Source organism: Mastomys coucha, unplaced genomic scaffold, assembly GCF_008632895.1.
Source record: "Mastomys coucha isolate ucsf_1 unplaced genomic scaffold, UCSF_Mcou_1 pScaffold15, whole genome shotgun sequence".
NCBI lineage: Eukaryota > Metazoa > Chordata > Mammalia > Rodentia > Muridae > Mastomys > Mastomys coucha.
The window spans coordinates 3,573,410-3,592,922 of record NW_022196897.1 but is presented as its reverse complement, the minus strand read 5'-3'; the positions used below and the strand labels follow the sequence as shown (position 1 = coordinate 3,592,922).

At 37.7% G+C, this 19,513-nt stretch overlaps 1 protein-coding gene across 1 annotated transcript in view; it reads right to left on the bottom strand.

The window, feature by feature from the left end:
• Malrd1 (MAM and LDL receptor class A domain containing 1) overlaps positions 1 to 19,513 on the bottom strand; it is a 694,431-nt gene that overhangs the window by 579,215 nt on the left and 95,703 nt on the right. Inside the window, exons 8-10 of the mRNA XM_031373295.1 lie at positions 16,710 to 16,802; positions 13,943 to 14,150; positions 3,884 to 4,057 (exon numbers count right to left, since the gene is read on the bottom strand). Of these exons, the coding sequence (XP_031229155.1) occupies positions 3,884 to 4,057; positions 13,943 to 14,150; positions 16,710 to 16,802 (475 nt within the window). The remainder of the gene's footprint in view (positions 1 to 3,883; positions 4,058 to 13,942; positions 14,151 to 16,709; positions 16,803 to 19,513) is intronic.

Sequence of the window (19,513 nt, the reverse complement as noted above, 5' to 3'; positions counted from 1 at the left end):
ACACATGTGAGAGAACACAAGATTAGTTTTAAAAGCTGTAACTTAGAAACCTAAAGCTTTAAAACAAACTTCATTAGAGCTCTGTGGAGCTCTAATGGAACCCCACTCTGTTCCCATGGGACTTCCATTTTCTTTTTCTTTTTTATTAGATATTTTCTTTATTTACATGCCATATGATTTCTCCCTTCCAAGTTTTCCCTCAAAAAACAAAACAAAACAAAAACAAAAAACAACAAGAACGAACCCCTGTTGCCTCCCCTCTCCCCCTGCTTGCCATCCCACCCTTTCCCACTTATTGGCCCTGGCATTCCCTTACACTGAAGCACAAAAACTTCACAACACCAAGGGCCTCTCCTCCCATTGATGATCGACTTGCCCATCCTCTACTATGTACATGCTGCCAGTCCCACCATGTATACTCCTTGGTTAGTGGTTGAGTCCCTGGGAGCTCTGAAGGCTTTTAATAGGGGGAACAAAATACCCACGGAAGGAGTTGCAGAGACTAACTATGGAGCAGAGACTGAAGGAAGGACAAGCCATCCTGATATAGCTGTCTCCTGAGAGGCTCTGACAGTACCTGACTAATACAGAAGTAGAGGCTGACAGCCATCCAATGAACTGAGTATAGGGTCCCCAATGAAGGAGTTAGAGAGAGGACCAAAGGAGTTGAAGGGTTTGTAGCCCCTTAGGACAAACAACAATATGAACTAACTAGGGACTTCCATTTTGTAACTCCTTTTTCTCTTCCTTACCCTTGATTTTCTTCTCATCACTGATTTAAAACCACTATCAGGATAGGCTAGGTGGCACAATGGAAATGCACCTTGTTGCCAAGCCCAAGTTGGATTCCTAGCACCCAAGTGATACAAGGAAAGAACTGATATCCAAAACTTGTCCTCTGACTTCTGACCTCCACAAGTAAATCAACACACACACACACACACACACACACACACACACACACACACATACCATACACACACACACACACACACACTGATTTTAAAGCCACTCCTACAATGATGCATTGACACAAGTACTCAAGTCAGAGTTGGTATGATCTCAGCATTCCTGGACTGTCCCACCTGGGGATCCCTCCCATATACAGTTACCAAACTCAGACACTATCTATTGTGGATGCCAAGAAGTGCATGCTGAAAGGAGCCTGATATGGTTGACTCCTGAGAGGCCCTGCCAGAGCCTTACAAATACATAGCTCACAGCCAACTATTGAACTTCAAGTGTGGGTTCCACAATACAGGAGTTAGAGAAAGGACTGAAGGAGTTGAAGGGGTTTGTAATCCCAAAGGAAGAACAACAATATCAACCAACCAGACCCCCAAGAGCTCCCAGGGACTAAGCCATCAAACAAGGAGTACACATGGCTCCAGCTGCATATGTAGCAGAGGATGGCCTTGTCATGCATCAATGGGAGGAGAGGTCCTTGGTCCTATGAAGGCTTGATAGATGACCCAATGTAGAGGAACTGAGACTGGGAATTGATGGGTGGAAGAAATCCTCATAGAAGCATGGGGAGGGAGGATGGGATAGGTTGTTTCCATGAGGGAGGTGTCTTAGTCAGGGTTTCTATTCCTGCACAACACCATGACCAAGAAACAAGTTGGGGAGGAAAGGGTTTATTTGGCTTACTTCCATATTGCTGTTCATCACCAAAGGAAGTCAGGACTGGAACTCAAGCAGGTCAGGAAGCAGGAGCTGATGCAGAGGCCATGGAGGGATGTTCTTTACTGGCTTGCTTCTCCTGGCTTGCTCAGCCTGCTCTCTTATAGAGCCCAAGACCTCCAGCCCAGGGATGGCACCACCCACAAGGGGCCCTACCCCCTTGATCACTAACTGAGAAAATGCCCCACAGCTGGACCTCATGGAGGCACTTCCCCAACTGAAGCTCCCTTCTGTGATAACTCCAGCCTGTGTCAAATTGATACACAAAACCAGCCAGTACAGGAGGGAACCTGGGAAAGTGGATAACATTTGAAATATAAATAAAGAAAATATCCAATAAAAAACTCAAACAAACAAAAAAAGAAATCACACACACACACACACACACACACACACACGTATATACATATGTATATGTATATATGAGCTCTTACTATATGAAAAACCTCAGCAAGTACAATCCTATTTAATGTCTCATAAAAAGGCTTCATGACTACACACAGGAAGACGGTATTCTCCCTATTTTATAGCTAACAAGACTGAACTACTTTGTGCAATGTCACAGGCATGGCCCAGCCCTGGACCGAGAAGCTTCACAAGCCCTAGTCATGGTGAAGTCCATATCAAACCACCAAACCACCATAACTAACCTAGCTGTGCATATTCTATTTGGGAATCTCAGCTGCTGCTCAGGCCCTCATTTTCTCTCACTCATATTAAATATATATAAGCTCTATTCCAATATTTTATCCTCTCCTGTCTCCAAATCTCATCAGATAGCTTTCTCTAGCAAATGTGATTAATCAGAGGCTTCAACCTATTCAAGTTCTCCATCATCCTCTATACGAACTTCAAATCCCTGGGTATTTTCTTCTTTCTTCTCCTTCATCTTGTCTAATCATAAGATCATTGCCATCCTCTTGAAGATGTTTCCCCTCATTGGATCATGTTTCTCACATCTCTTTTTGGCTTTCTATCTCCGCACAGATCCTTATGTCTTTCCTGCTGGTTCCTTATTTCCCTTCAGTGATGCTGTACTTGGAAATCATTTTCAGTGAAGCTGCTCCACTTTACTCTAACCCCCCTACAGCCCTTGCAACTTTTAGCATATCTGAATTCAATCCTCCTTTTACCAGCTTTAGTTACCAGACTCTGTCTGTTTCAAACAAAGGAACCATAGCTTCTATCCCCATGCACCTAGGTATAATTTATTCTGTTGGCTTAAGAATTGACCTAGATGCAGAAAAAAGAAAGCATGCATATCAGCTTACAAAGAAATAGCTACATGTATGTATTTTAAACTTAAGCTTAAGTCACCATGACACAGAATAGTAAAGGGAAACTAGGGCTTCCTGGACCAATATTCAAAAAGTGAACATATCAAGAACTTACTGTACCATTCAATAATGAACTAGCTTTACTGTTACAGCCAATAGTCTTCTCCTAATACCTCCCAATGCTCAACCAACCTGTTTCCCAAGCCTGTAATACAAATCCTACCAAGATTGGTATTTGGTATACTTCTTCGTAAGTCTCAGAGTAGATGCAGGATGATGTTTAGTAAGCATAAAAGTGATCTGGACCCCCAACTGTGCGAAGACAATGTTAATGTGATTCTGAGGTATATGTTTACACAGAGATGTAAACAAAACAAAGAACAAGAGAGTAAAGCCATTAAGTAAGCCTGGGAGTGTCATAGAGCATTTCCAGAACCTTGTAGGTAGTTATGGTTCCTTGATTTTATGAGGATATGTAAAAGTTGTAATGAGGTTTTGCAGTATATCGTCTATAATATTTCCAGGTTTTATAGATAGTGGTAAATCCTTGCTCTCTGTTCCCAGATAGAGTATGGGACTATTTTCCTTTCTGTTTGCTTGACTTGGAATGCTTAAAGAATAGAAGCAAGACTACTATGCAATCTATCATAAATGTTATCTCTCTTTTTACACCATCACTATAACATTTTTTAAAAGCACAACAACAACAACAACAAGAGCAAAAACCCTGGTGGTTATCTCAAGAATGTTCCTTTCAGGATACAAAATTTTCTATTAATTATCAATTAGGTCAGGAGGAATTAAGGCAGCGCAAACCAAAGCCCCATTTAGTCTGCAACTAGAAACAGTAATACAGGGCTTTGGCATTTTGACATGAAGAAAAAGGCTTTTAAAAGAGATTTTTTAAAAAAAAAATGCAGTACCTTGGCTTCTGCTCGCTGTGTGACCAGTCTCAGGGAACAGGCGCTCTCCACTGCTCAGCCCTTCCAGGAGCTCTCCACTGCTCAGCCCTTCCACCACCTCCCAGTGGGCACCTTCTGTGGGAAATGGTTCCCAGCCACAGAAACCAGACTCGAAGTCCCAGGTAAGGAGACTTGCTGTGATGTGTGGAGAAGGAAACACATGATATGTGATGACAGGTTTTGTCATTACAAGAAAATTTTCACTTTTAAATGGAATTCTCCCTGGATGAAAGCAAATCTTATACAAGACAGTTAAAAGAAACATACATGAATTAATGTAACAAGGCATGTAGTCACTCCTCTCCCCAGCCTGAAGCCTATTCCTCCAGGATATGCTTTCTTTTCCTGGGCTCTGAACATAGCTTAACAGGGACAATTATTGATAAAAAGTAAAAATTATTCTTCAAAAGGGAGTCTATTCTGTATATTGACAGAATCATAAAGTCCTATAAACTTGATATGGTTCCTTAGCCATTCCTCAAATGTTCTGTGGTCATCCTCTATGAGCTTAGTTGGCTGTAGACCACCTCACACCACTTTTAATTCAGGAAGTGAAGTGTTGAAATAAGACATAAAATATATACTTGCTCTCAAAGATGTACTGTAAAATTCTCCAGTCTCAGCTGCAACATGTAAATCTTTCCATGTATTTCTAGGGGATCTCCCAAGTCACAGAGATTCTTTCCCTAAAATAGATATCTTCTACTATAAAGTAATAACGTTTCTGGCTTCATCCAGAATTGCATATATTTTATGGCTGTTGCCTGAGCGTAATAGTTAATAGTTCTCATTTTTCCTCCTACTTTCCCTAATTGGGTTACATGTTGAATGTTACCATTTGAGGACAATGAGCACACATTGTTGTCCAGAGAAACTAAGTCTCTATAACTAGTTCTTCTCATTGTAGCAGCTGGCTAGTAAGGATGCAATCATACTGCTTGCCTGCAAGGCAGTGTGTGGGAACAGAGTGGTCCCCATGGTGCCTGCATCTCCCAAACCTTTGAGCAATCTTTTAATTGCTCAAAATTTCCAAGATGAAAATGACATTGGGCAGTATGAGTGTTACAGTTGTCTACAGGACAATATTTGGAATCAGGCCTTTTCTCATCCAAATGATTTATCAGTTAAAATGTTGGGCTAAAGAGATTGCTCAGTGGGTAAAGTTCTTGTCAGCCAAGGATGAGGGCTTTGGTTTGGATATACCACATATATAAAAGGCAGGTATAAGTTAACAGCCCTATATCAAGAGGTATACCTCTGTGATCCCAGCCCTAGCCCAGTAGAAGGCATATCCCTGAAGCTGGCTCACCAGTCTATCCATTCAGTGAGCTCCAGGTTCAATGAAGAGACATTGCACCAAAAAAAGAGAAGCTGTGTTTTGTGTTTTCATAGCATCAGGATGATGATAAAATAATCCAGAGGACCTCAACAACATGTCCTCCAAACTCCATCTAAAGGTTGATGTTATAGTCTCTCTTGAACTAAGTTTGTGTACAAACAACACAAAGTAAGGAAACTAGGTGTACAGCAATAGAGGTAAAGATACCATTTGAACCTTCAGTTTCTACACATGCCTAAACATCTGCAGGTACAGTCACACACATACAAACGCACATACACACAGAGAAACAAATATATATACTAACACACTACATACAGACAAAATTAATTCATAAGTAAAAATAAATTTCAGCTATCATACCTTCCATACAACACTAAACATGTGCTGCTCTTTGAAAATTAAAATTAAATTTTAGAATCCATCACTATTAAGATCTGGAAAAGCAACATGAAAAGAGTGAGCCACATGGGTGTTTTTATTGATGATATTTGTTCTGCTACATTTATGAGGAATGGATTTTTGCAAAACTAAATATTTTACACCTTAGTTGCTGTATAGTATAAAAACCTAATTGAAGTCCCTTAAATTGAGGTTTGTCATCAATACAATTTCTCTTATGCATTTCAGCAACTTTCAGGAGAAGTGGTAAATATCAGAAGTGCAGGATAGATGGCTCAGAGGTTAAGAGCACTGGCTGCTCTTCCAGAGGGACTTGAGTTCAATTTCCAACACCCAAATGGCAGATCACAACTGTCTGTAACTCTAGTTACGTGTGATCTGACACTCTCACACAAGCATATATGCAGATAAAATGATAATACACATAATAATAATAAGTAATAATAGTAATAAATAAACCATTTAAAATATCAGAAGAAAGTAGGGTCAAAGACATACTGACAACTCATCATACTTAATGGGACAAAGTCTACACATCTATAAAATTGAAATGATATATCTCTATTATAATAAAGTATGTTAATTTTAAACAGTAATTTTGACTATCTGGTTACTGTCAACTTGCTGTATTTACAGGGTACATTTCACTACTTCTAAACAATGTTTGATACTGTTCACAGTTTCAAAGAAATTTCTCTCCAAGTTAACTTGTTAGAGTAGTGTTTTTATAAGACAATTGAAGCTTTCTGTTAAATATTTAACTATGGTATATAATGGGCACAAGAAAAAATTTCCTTGGTAAATATGTAGATCATAAAAGTAAAATATCTGTGAATCTTTTCACTCCAGTCTTTATAATATAAAAAGAAATCCTGTAAGGGAGCTAATGGGGACATCCTATTTAGTAACTATATATTGGGTTCTAATAAGAATAGATTATAAATATGTAGTTGGCATTTAACACATGTACCATTGCTGTGTACTTCATAAACAGTTGAGTATAGCATCTTCCTTACATGGTTCTTAAAACCTAGCAATATTTTAAATTTGTAAAACCTCTAAAGATGATACAATAGTAAAACAAAGCATTGCTCAAGATCCATGGTCAACATGTCATCTACTTAAGTATTATATTTAACTACTCAAGTGTTCATAATTAATATTAGCATTTTATCAATTCATTTACCTATGTTATTAGGTAGCACAGATTCACCTCAAAATTGTCATTCTACTGCAAGAAACGTCCTAGTCATAGAATTATAGCCAGGCACATCAGCATGATGTATATTTTAAATACCCCACAAATAAAAGAAAAAAACTTCCTCCTAACCAAACTTTCCAACTTATTTTTTGTTTCAACACAGATTTGTCTATTTTCCTATCATTTTGAGAACATAATAGAAATATAAATATGTATGTGAGCTTCTATAAGGCAAAGGACACTGTCAATAGGACAAAAGAGCAACTTACAGATTGGGAAAAGATCTTTACCAACCCTATATCCGATAGAGGGTTAATATCCAAAATATACAAAGGACTCAAGAAGTTAGACTCCACAAAACCAAATAACTCTATTAAAAAATGAGGTACAGATCTAAACAAAAAATTCTCAACTAAGGAATCTCTAATGGCCAAAAGGACTTAAAGAAATATTCAACATTCTTAATCATCAGAAAAATGCAAATCAAAACAGCCCTAAGATTCCACCTCACACCAATCAGAATGGTTAAGATCAAAAACTCAGGTAACAGCTGATGCTGGCAAAGGATGTGGAGAAAGAGGAACATTCCTCCATTGTTGGTGGGATTGAAAGTTGGTAAAACCACTTTGGTAAACTATCTGGCAGTTCCTCAGAAAATTGGAAATAGTTCTACCTGAAGACCCAGCTATACACTACTGGGCATATACCCAAAAGATGCTTCAACATATAACAAGGACACATGTGCCTCTATGTTCAGAGCAGTTGTACTTATAATAGTCAGAAGCTAGAAATAATCCAAATGTTCCTCAATGGAAGAATAGATACAGAAAATGTGGTGCATTTACACAATGGAGTACTAATCAGCTATTAAAAACAGCTAGTTTGTGAAATTCACAGACAAATGGATGGAACCAGAAAATATCATCCTGAGTGAGGTAATCCAGACACAAAATATATGGTATGTACTTATCAAAGTGGATATTAGCCCCAAAGCTCAGAATACCCACGATACAACCCAGAGACCATATGAAGCTTAAGAAGAAGGAAAACCAAAGTGTAGATGCTTCAATCCTACTTAGAAGGGGGAAGAAAATAATCACAAGAGGTAGATGGAAGGAAATACCTGAGAGGGAGAGAAATGAGGGGGAGGAAAAACATGGGGCAGGATCAGGTATGGGAAGGGACAGGAGAGGAGTACAGAGGTTCAGGGAACTGAATGGAAATATGTAGTAGTAGGGGGTGATGAACTGGGGATAGCCATTAGAAAGTCCCAGACTCCAATGAAGTGAGAGGCTCCTATGACCCAACACAAATGATTTTGGCTGAAATATCCAACAAAGGGGAGATAGAACCTATAGAGACTACCTCCTCCAGTATATAGGCATATCCCCCAGTTGAGGGATGGGGCCATCTACCCATCTCAAAAATTTTAACTCAGAATTGTTTGCTCTATAGGAAATGCAGGAACAAAAAAGTGGAGCAGAGAACAAAAGAAAGGCCATGCAGAGGCTGCCCCCTCTAGGGATCCATGTCATCTGTGGACATTAAACCCTGACACTGTTGCTGATGCCAAGAAGTACTTGTTGACAGGAGCCTGGCATGACTGTCCTCTGAGAGGTTCTGCCAGCACTGACTCATACAGATGCAGATACTCATAGCCAACCATCAGACTGAGCCCAGATGTGCCAACGGAAGAGCTAGGGGAAGGTCTCAAGGAGCTTAAGAGGATTGCAACCCCATAGGAACAATATTATCAACTAACCAGACCATCCAGAGCTCCCAGGAACTAAACCAGCAACCAAAGAGTATATATGGAGGGACCCATGGCCCCAGGTACATATGTAACAGAGGATTGTCTTATCTGGTATCAATGTGAGGGGAGACCCTTGGTACTGTGGAGGCTTGATGGCTCATAATGGGGGAGGTACTAAAATGGTGAGGTGGAAGTGGGTGAGTAGGGATAGGAGCACCCTCATAGAGGCAAAGGGGAGGGGAGATGGGATGGGGAATTGTGGAGGGGAAACCTGGAAGGGTAACAACATTTGAAATATAAATAAATAACATATATGTGTGTATGTGTGCGTGTATGTGTGTATTAATGTAAATAAATATATGTGTGAATTTTGATATGATATATTTGACAAGGTACTTTCTTCATAAGTTTCAATTACAAAGTTAGGATGCATTAATTATATGTCCACTGTTGAGAAGGAACACTGCCATATATTTCCAGAGCTCCATATCCACTCAACAGCAGCTTCAACTTTCCCTTCTCTGCCTCAGCTCATTCAGCTTTCTGTGTCTAGGAATCTATCAAATCCAGGTACCTCATCAAATGGGGACCACATAAAATTCAGTTCCTCTAAGTCTGGCTTTTTTCACTTTGCACAGTATATCTGTGCTGAATGTGTCTCAAATTTAGATATATTTTATGTGTTGGTTGCCTAGGAATCTGCTTAATAATCTTAGGATATGTTTGGTATATATCATATCTCAATATATATAGAAAAATTTAGAATATTCAATATAAATGAAAGAGAAAGTGAAAGGAAGATGAAGGTAAAGAAAGAGGAAGAAAGCAAAAGAGAGTAAAGTGAAGAAAAAGAAGGAAGAGAAGTTTAGGGGAGGGAAGAAGGTAACAGAGATGAACATGTTTCTCACCTGTTACAATAAATATCTTTTCCTGTACGCAGATGATGCTATAGTTAAATATGTATACCAAGCATATTGATGCATAATAGATGAATGAATTTAAATATTAAAGATGTGCAACATGGTGATTTGTTACATGTATATATTGCAAGATGCTTATAATAAGCAAAGTATGTAACACATATGCCCTTTTCATAATTGTTATTTGTGAAATTTTATGAGTAGTAAGAATATGCCAGTCTACTTTCATTCTCTTAGTGAATTTCAGATCATCACTATCATTAGGTGTGGTGGCCCTTCTGGAATGGTGCCACGCACACTTTGCGTGACGGAGGTATTTGAGGTGTAAACGTCAAGGAAAGTCAGTCTCCTGCCTCCGCATTGTTGCCTGGCACCCCAAACTCAGAGGTAGCCCAGATATGTCCTTGTACTTGTATGATAGGAGCTCACCAAGATATCATTTCTTTACAGCTAATAAAAGAAAATTTGGACATTGCTCTCTGACCTTCACCAATGTTCCAAAGTCCTAGTCAAACCCTGGCTTAGAATGTTAAGCCACCCAAACTAATTGCCTCCAACATTGTGGGTAGGGCATTAAAGCTTACAGAAAGAAAGACAGTATAGAGCATTCAGCATTCTAGATGCAACAATCTGCATTCAACATTCGACTCCCTCGCACTCAGACTAGAACCAGAGCGTAGGTAGAAGTCCGTAGCCCCCTGGGCCCAGAGCGCTTGGGCCTGGGGGTGGGGGGTTGCAGCACCAGTCGAGATTCAAGAGATTGAGCATTCGAGATTCGAGCATTCAACATTGAAGATTCAGCATTGAGGACTCGAGATTCAAGCCTCTACCCTCCTGGCTGGCGCATCCACAGCCCCTTGGGACTCTGGCCAGGACCATGCAGCCTGAACATACTTGGAGCCCAGGGGTGCTGCACCAGTCCAGAGGAGATGGCTGCTGTTTAGATCCAATGTGTTTTTTTTTTTCTTGGTTTTTTGAGACAGGGTTTCTCTGTATAGCCCTGGCTGTCCTGGAAATCACTCTGTAGACCAGGCTGGCCTCGAACTCAGAAATCCACCTGCCTCTGCCTCCCAAGTGCTGGGATTAAAGGCGTGTGCCACCACCACCCGGCTGATCCAATGTGTTTTAGGTGGCCTCAGATGTACCTTGGCTACTGAGCTGCCAGATTTTTCATTTCTCTATTTTGCAACGATTGTAAAAGCCTCATGTCATTTTTAAAGAAATACACTCAGACCTTACACCACTCGTGTCTAGTCTGTTCGTCAAAGCCGAATCCCGTGCACACCTGGCCAGAACCCATCGTCCCGCAGAACAAGGGACCCCATAAGAAACCCCAGTCCGTGACAGAATGGGATCATCTTATCAATGGGGTCTGTGGCCTATCCCTGAGCCTTTGGGAATACTTATCTTCCTGATTCTCTCAGAGTGACCCACCCCATTGTATGTCCAGTTGCAGTCACACACTATACACCTTTATTCTCTCTCCTTTCACTTAGCAGAGCCCTCTCTAGATGCATTCTTGTTATACACATTAGCTGTTCCTTTGTTTTCTATTCCTCAGTAAACATTACACAAATCTCATGTCATTTTTAATCTACTTACACATTGACAGTAGATTAAGTTGTTTTATTTTGACTATTGTACATAAGGTTGCAATGAATATGGGATGCAAATACAATTGAATATTCACTGTGTTTTCTACAAGATAAAAATAAATGACAAACCAATTCTCTGTACTATAATGGAGCTTTTAGGAGCTGTAAATAACAGGGCTTGTGGGCCTCTACTGTGGGAGACCATTCAGTCCTTTGCCATTAGTTTTCCCAGAGGTGTTAATATACCGTCTGCTTCTTCCCTGAGGTGTCTCCATCTTAGGAAACATGTTTGTAAGACAGTTTACAAAGCCATGTTAAAATGCATTGGTTCCATAGGGCTGATATTGGGCCCATGGTCTGTCTCTTTGAATCAGTTCCAGGGTGAATCTCCTGTTCTTGTCCACAGTGTACAGGACAAAAGCAAAACACCAGCAAACACAATATGCTTTCCATATACCTGCCTTTGACAATCTACAGAGTACAAGCTCAATATATACATATAAAAGCATCTTACTTGTGTTAAACTTGAAATTATCTTTTTAAAATCTGGATTAAAACTTAAATTTGCAAAACAGAAAACTAAAATATGTGTTAAATATTTTAATTTTTTAAAAAATTGGACAACTCATTCTGAGAACCTATATTTATATGCATGAATGTTATGCTTTAAGAGGAATACACTGACTTTACATCAATGCTTCAAAGTCAATGTAATATAGTTTCCGCAGAGCAACTGTAACTATATAAGTTTATTGTTACTACTAAAAAATACCTCATGCAAATAAAAAAGGAAGTTTTGACTCATGATTTCAGAAAGTTTCAGGTGGTCCCCTACAGATACTTGTCTAGAAGATCATGTCACAGGGAACAGTTAGAGCTTGTTCATCTTGAGTCAGAGAATCAGCAGAAGGGAAGACTCTGTAGTCACCTGCCTTTTTCTTTTCATTCCATCATTCCAGCCCCATTGTATGGGATGGTGCCATTCACATCCACAGTGGCTCTTGTTCCTCAGACTACCTATTCTGGGGATACTCTAATCAATCTCCTATAGCATTCTAAAAATAGCCCAATTGACACTGAAGATTAACAATCAAAAAATCCATAAAAATATTTATGAGATAGTCACTTTGACACATATGAATATATATGTGTGTATGTGTGTGTGTGTGTGTGTGTGTGCATAATATGGCTATTTATGTCATATCATTCTGTCAAGTAGATCTCAACCAAGCATGACAAATTTTTATTGAACTAATGAGCTTAAAATATTTGGAAAAATCAAGGCTAGTGAGTAGCAATTTTTGTTGATAAGAATGGAGATCTGTCCCTCTATACACACAAAGAAGCTAGCAGAATAGTCTAAGATTGATTACATTAAAAAAATTACAGATAAGTAATTCATGACATTTCAATAAACAAAACATTACAAAATAAAAAGATCATCTAATGTTCCAGGGATATTTGATTTAGGTCTCCCCTCAAAGTGTTGGGGATGGCAAAGAACCATTTACTCAAGGAGAAAAAAATAGAAGAAGGCCAGCTTCCAATTGAACAATTGAAAAAAAACATATTTTCTCTCAGTCTTTGAAATTAAAAATAATAGAAGCTTTTAAGAAATACACATTTCCCAGAAAGAAATAAAATAATTGAATTATAAAATTATTTAAGTAAATCATAGAAATGACTTTCACATACATTAGAGAAATAAATTCTCCTTATTCTCTTTGAATGGAAAATAAATGTAAGTACAAATACCACTGAGATCACACTGGTTAGAAGATTATATGCTTAAAGCAAGGTGCTAGAGAAATTAATTGGACTCCTACATATAATCAGGTCCACCTGGGATTATTCTATTGTATGTCCATTTTCTTCTCCTGGTATCTCCAATGCTTTTAATATAGTCTTCACTAGGCCACCAAAAGAAGCATTCTGTCCAAATATCTTTGCATTACAGGGTAGTATTTATCTTATTGCAATTTTACCCTATAAAAAAAAATCTCATGACTATAAAACATCACAGGAAAATAAATGTCAAAATTTTCATATTTTTAAAAGCTCCTTATCTGTGATACAGAAAACAGATCCATTTATTGGTTTAGAATGCACAGTTTCTGAAAACATCCCATGAGTCTTAGTTGCTAAGCTATCTCATATAAGAACCACTATGTGGCTTCTAATGTAAATTCCACTATTGTTGAAGTATGATGAAGTTTCAATCATTATAGAATGTCTCCTTCTCTCTCCTTTCAGAAATACTTCATAAAAGGCCTGGAGGGTGGTGTTGGCCAAATGTGGCTTCCTGAAGACTGCAGAAGGCTGGAATTAGCCACCTCACCATGGCTGGGGAGAGGGATCAGTGACACCCCATGTCCTTCTTATTCTCCCTCCTCAGTTTTCAAGATAACTACTTAGAGGGAAAGATACAACATATTTAACATTGTGTTACCAATACAGAATATGTTCATGAAGAAAGTTACCGTGATCTTATCACAGTCTTTTTCTGCTTTAAAGTATGCATATATGCATGCATGCACATGTATACACCCACACATGCACACACACACATCAATAATAGCAATTTAATTGGAGAACAAAGTAGGATGTTTAGTAATTTTAGCAGCGAACATCAAGAATTAAATTAACAGAGAGGTCATCAAAGAAATAATGCTAATAAGAGTTTCAGAGTGAGAACACATTTTAATGTTATCTTACAGAAATTAGATGTTCCTCAAGGTAGTCTAAGGCTATCTAAAGTCCCACAGTAATGAAGGAGAGCAGGTGAACAACTCCAGCAGGTGCTGACTTACCACAAGCCTCCGAGTCTTCATCAATTCCAGTGGAGTGGTCCGTTCCAGCATTGCAGACAGAAGAGTGAGTAAGGTGCTGCCCACTGTCATGAGTGTATTCATTTACAGAACAAAGCTGATGGGAGTGGGTCTGTCCAAAGTTGTAGACTAATAGCTGATCAATCCCAATAAAACTTTTCTGATTCAAAACTGTGCCTTCAAAAACAACCTTTATGAAAAAATATGATGAATTTATACTCACAAAATACAATCAAGGGGGAAAATGAAGAAGGATCATAGAGATAAATCACAGAGGAAAAACAATCTTTAAAATATAGCCAAATGCAACTAATGACAAAGTTACTGTTTCACAAATCTGATCTACATTCCTAAGGTTGGTAAGCACATTGGGTCCATGAAGATTTCTGGGGAGCCAATCAAGAAGAAACAAAGATCTAGGTAACTAGATGCCCATACAACTTTTTACTGCAAACTTGTTTTTCAAGAATCATCTTTAGAGTCCCTTTTCCTTTATTTTTAAGCAGAAAATATTATTAATTCCATAGTATATAACTGTATCTGTTTTATAAAACTACAAAAATTAATGCTTGAAAACTTACAGGGAAATATCAGGATAGGACAAGGAAGCATTGTTAAAATTAAAGATTTGAAAAGAATAAACATTTAAAATTACACCCACAGAAAAGAGTTTTCTAAAAAGCAATGTATCACCAAGGACTAATTAAAGGAATGAATCCTACTTTGTCTAATTGATCTCCATACTTCTCTGGAGATACACAGTGTTCGTAAATGGCTCCATCTTTCATTGCCAGCCAATGCAGGACAAAGTCAATGTACTAAGGAGTCTCCAAAGAACAATGGTTAATGAACTGCAAGAGCTTGTAGAAGAAACAGCTCACTGAATGGCAACCAATTTCCTTCTGTCCAGGTCAGTAGCCACTAGCTACTTGTGAGTAATTTAAGCGGATTGAAATCAGATGAGAATCCAATTTCTGAATCACATTAGCTCCATTTCAAGTGTTCAGTATACTCACAGCTATTGACAGGCTATGCAGCAATGTCTTTGGATCTGTGGAATTCTCTTTTGGAGGGAGGATAGAGGCTCAAAAGATTCAGGAAGTAAACCTCACAAGTCAGGGATAGCAGACACAAGATTACAAAAGCCTCCTTTCATGAGATTATAAAAATCAGTGAGCAGTTGACAGGGTGAGGAGACTTTTACTGGCAGAGTGGCCTGAAAGAGTTATTCTGCCTGCCCGTCCTGGAGACCACTCTAACATTCAAGACTTTGTGTGCTCTCACCCACGCTGGCTTGGCTTTGGGGGATGTAAGCTGACTGCCTTTGAGACTATCCTTACTCCTCTAAGTCAGCTTTTCTCCACATTCTTCTAAATCAGTCCATTTAATCTGTCAAGTTTACTTTTGTGAAATCTTTACTGATCTCTCCTGTCATTGGTACAGGTTCCTCCCAAGAAAAGTAAGTTTTTCTTCCCAGGAAAAGTAACACAACAAAAGAGAATTTCTCTTTTACTCTAGAGAATATCTCTATTGCTATTTCAATAGAACATTATTGAACTTCAAGCAAAAGATCTATGAAAATAATAGTAATAGAGATGGACCCCATTCAGCCTCACCCAATTTAGGTTTGCTGCATAAATGCTCATATTTTCAAAGACAAAAACTGTTCCACATTTCTTATTTTAAAACTATCAGATGGCAAATACATTTAAAGTTTTGCTTCAGAATATAATACTCATTTCAAATCCCATATGATGAGAAAAGTATTCACAAAGTTACATCATTCTCCATAATCAATAGTGTATGTGCATGTACATTGTTGGGCCAACAGCTGTGTCTTTTCAGAGCACCAAGAGACCAAATATATGCATTTCAGGCTTCAAAATTGATCAGTTTAAACTTTGATCTCCCAATACTGCTATTTCAAATTCATATTTTAGTTTCATCTTCTATGCACATAGAAACTTATAACTCTAAAATATACTGTCTTTAAATTTTGCTTTATTTTATCTTTTTGCCAAATCACAAGACCAATTCCACTGTGTGGAAAAATAAACTTATTGAGTATGTCCTCCAGAGGACAACTTATAAAATGTTACACTAGTATTAAGATGTTAACCCAAAAGAGTGTAATTATAAACCTCAACATCTTAGACTGAAAAAATGCTATATTCCAAACTTCTAGACTCAGAGCATATGCAGTTGTAAAGGTCCACATGGTTATTCATCCCCTCTTGGGGAGAGGTGTGTAAATACAGTAAGACCATACAACTAAAGCTGGGTTTGTACATCACACATACAGCCAATCTTTTAGACTAACACTCTTAACATCAGACTATAGACTACACACAGCGCAGAATCTCATCAGTTCTTTAAAGAAATCATCTATCAACCCTTCTATGTATTTCAGGTGTATGATGGTATAGATAGTAATTTCACCACCTGCCTTTCAATGGAAGTTTGCTATCTATTTGCCTCATGATGGAAAGTGTTTGCCTGGGCAATGCTGGGAGCTGAGAAGCACAAGGCAAGAACAGATGCAGAATAGGAAAGTCTTGAGCAAGAGTAGTCCTCTAGCATTTCCTCTACTCACAGAAAACTTACCTGTTAGGACCAAAGGTAATGAAAACAAAATCTATCCCCAAAGACACAAGTCTACTTTTCTAACTTAAATCTAGCAATGGATGATAAGTTATCTATTAACAAAGTAAAAGTTTAAGTTATAATAAAATTTTATTTGCCTTTATACCTTAAATGTCTTCAGATCTTCTGGTATTAATACATCTGCTTTTACCCATGTGCCGTAATTTGATGTATTGAATGTCCATGTTCTTTTTTCTTCCTTTGATTTGAAATAGAAATATGTTACTAATTTCCCAAATTCTACTCTCCTGTTTATAACAACTGCTCCCCTAACGACACTTTGGTGAGCTTTGTCTATCTGTATGATATTAAGCCTTAAGAAATGAAAAGTACTGCAAGTAATAATGAGGTAGACAATACTTTTGAAGGAAAAATATAGAAATAATCATATCTGTAGGGTAAAATTATAAACTGTGCTTGACATTAGCCAAAATGGAACATTAATGACATTAGCCAACAGTAGAAAAATGGAACCTGAAGAGACTAGCTCCAGTAGCCAGACAGGACCCCCAGTGGAGGTATGGGGACTCCAACCCATCTACAAAACTTTTTATCCAAAATCGGTCCCATCTAAACATTTCAACTTATTAATGCATGTTAATTGCACACAATATCAAGACTTCACATGAAATTTTCATATGAACACACAGCAGACACTCACCACATCCAATACTTATCTTCCTTTTTTTCCATTACAAACAGGAAATAAGCAATTGCATTTCTGTAGTAAATCTTCAGAAAGGCAACTGGTAGAATTGCCAACTTAAATGCTGGACTGATTATACTGTACAACAGTACTGTGATAACTCAGAGAAGATTCAATGAAATACATAGCTGCACACGCAGAACCATCTTGAATTTTTCTATGAGAGAATTGATTCTAATTCCTACACAACACCATTATTGTCTGAAGTTTATATTCATATATTTTACACTTCTACCAATTTTACCTAAGAGCTATTTGCCCTTAGATTGCTATAATGATCATTTATTTTAGCAATGAGAAGTAAATTATTACTGTATTTTAACCTAAGATCTTGAGACAAAGTCTATCCTATATTGTATATCAGAACTAATAGTATTGATCATTGTGATCCAGAACCATGCTTCCATACTCTGAATTAATCCTATGCTTCTTCAGATATTAGCAAGAATTCAAGATATTTTGATGTTTCTCTGCAGAAAATAAACTAAGTTGTTCATGATATAGGGAACTATAAATTTTTATAAAATCCTTTAGTGCAGATGTGGGACTGACAGAATTGGCTTAGCTCTGCCAGCCTTGTTTGCTTCCAGTATGAAATGAAAAAAACAAAAAACAAAAAACCAAACCAAAACCACCACCACCACCACCAACAACAATTACAACAACAACCCAGTAACATCTTAAATCTTACTATAGGAGGCAAGTGTTCCCAGGCTTTAGACTCTTCCCTCTATGCTCAGTTTTATGTATCTCATCCATGTCCAAGATTTTCTTAAAGATCAGTGCACACTCTTTAAGAGATTCCCAAGCCTCAAATATTTAAGAATGTTTTCTAGAGCCAATAAAATATATTTCTTGTCCTTTTTCATTTTTACCTAATTCCTCTGAGATTTTTACAGGGCAGAGACACTCACTATGTGCTGAGAGCTTGCATGTCACACTAAAATGATTTAGTTATACGAAATTAAGACCTACAGCAAATTTCCTCACTAATTATTTCCATATAACTGCAGTTATTTAGCATGAACACACTTCTACAAATGCTTTTAGTGACAGTGTATGGCAAATTACACCCACTGATTCCCCCAATGATCATTTCAGGAAAATAGTTTAAAACAATTTGCCTTTCACAAAATGACTAATTGATTTTCATCTATCTGATGATAAATTAATTTAGTTTTATAAAATAAACTGGGCAGAGTTCTTTCAAAATTTGAATGCTTTTCCATATACTAACTTAATGGTATATTATGAATGAGATTGAGATTTTTCTCTTTGAAATATTAGCAATTATAAAGAAAAATAATTTATCCTCAGGTAATTGAATGTTGATTTTATTTTAATTCTTTTTTATTAGATGTTGTCTTTATTTACATTGCAAATTTTATCCTCTCTGAACACCTCCCCCTCCCATCCTCCTCTCCCTGCTTGCTAACCCACCTCTCTGGGTGCCCTGTCCTGGCATTCCTCTACACTGAGGCATCATAATTTTAAGGTACCCTGTTAGTTTGAACAGAGGTCAATACTAAAAATAAATAAGAAACCCTCTTCTTTGGAAAGGTTCTCAAGTATGCTCTAATTTCTTGTTATCTTATAAAATAATCATTAAAACATTGACTGATCAAAAATTTTAAGAGCCTGTTGCTGCTCCAGGTTAGGTTTACTATCCAAATACAACTTTTGCGTGTGTGTGTGTGTGTGTGTGTGTGTGTGTGTGTGTGTGTGTGAAGAGCTAGAGGATCAAGCATTTGCTCTGATGTACTCTCTTTTGTTAAAAAAAATGACATGAAGTGGTTTTGGGTAAAAGATGGGCTGTGTGGCAGTTGGATGAATATGATCCATGAATATGAATAATATGAATATGATTATATAAAATTAGCTAAGGGCTTATAAAAGTATCATATTTTATAAAGAATACTAGTAACATCTTATAGCAGTAACAAAGGAAAACAGTCTACCATAAGTTATAATAGCACCCATACAATTTAATGTTTTAGAATTGTGCAAATATTTTTGCACAAGGAGCAAAGAGAGGAAAAAGACCAGATATGATGAGAACAACACAAAAAGCAAACCAAAGGTAAAATGGATTCCTCCTCCACTCTCAAAAATCCTTCTAAAGTGCATTGCTATCTCTTAGGATTAATTATCTTGATACATCAAGCTTCAGAAGGGAAAAGAACAGAATAAAATGCTGGTGACAG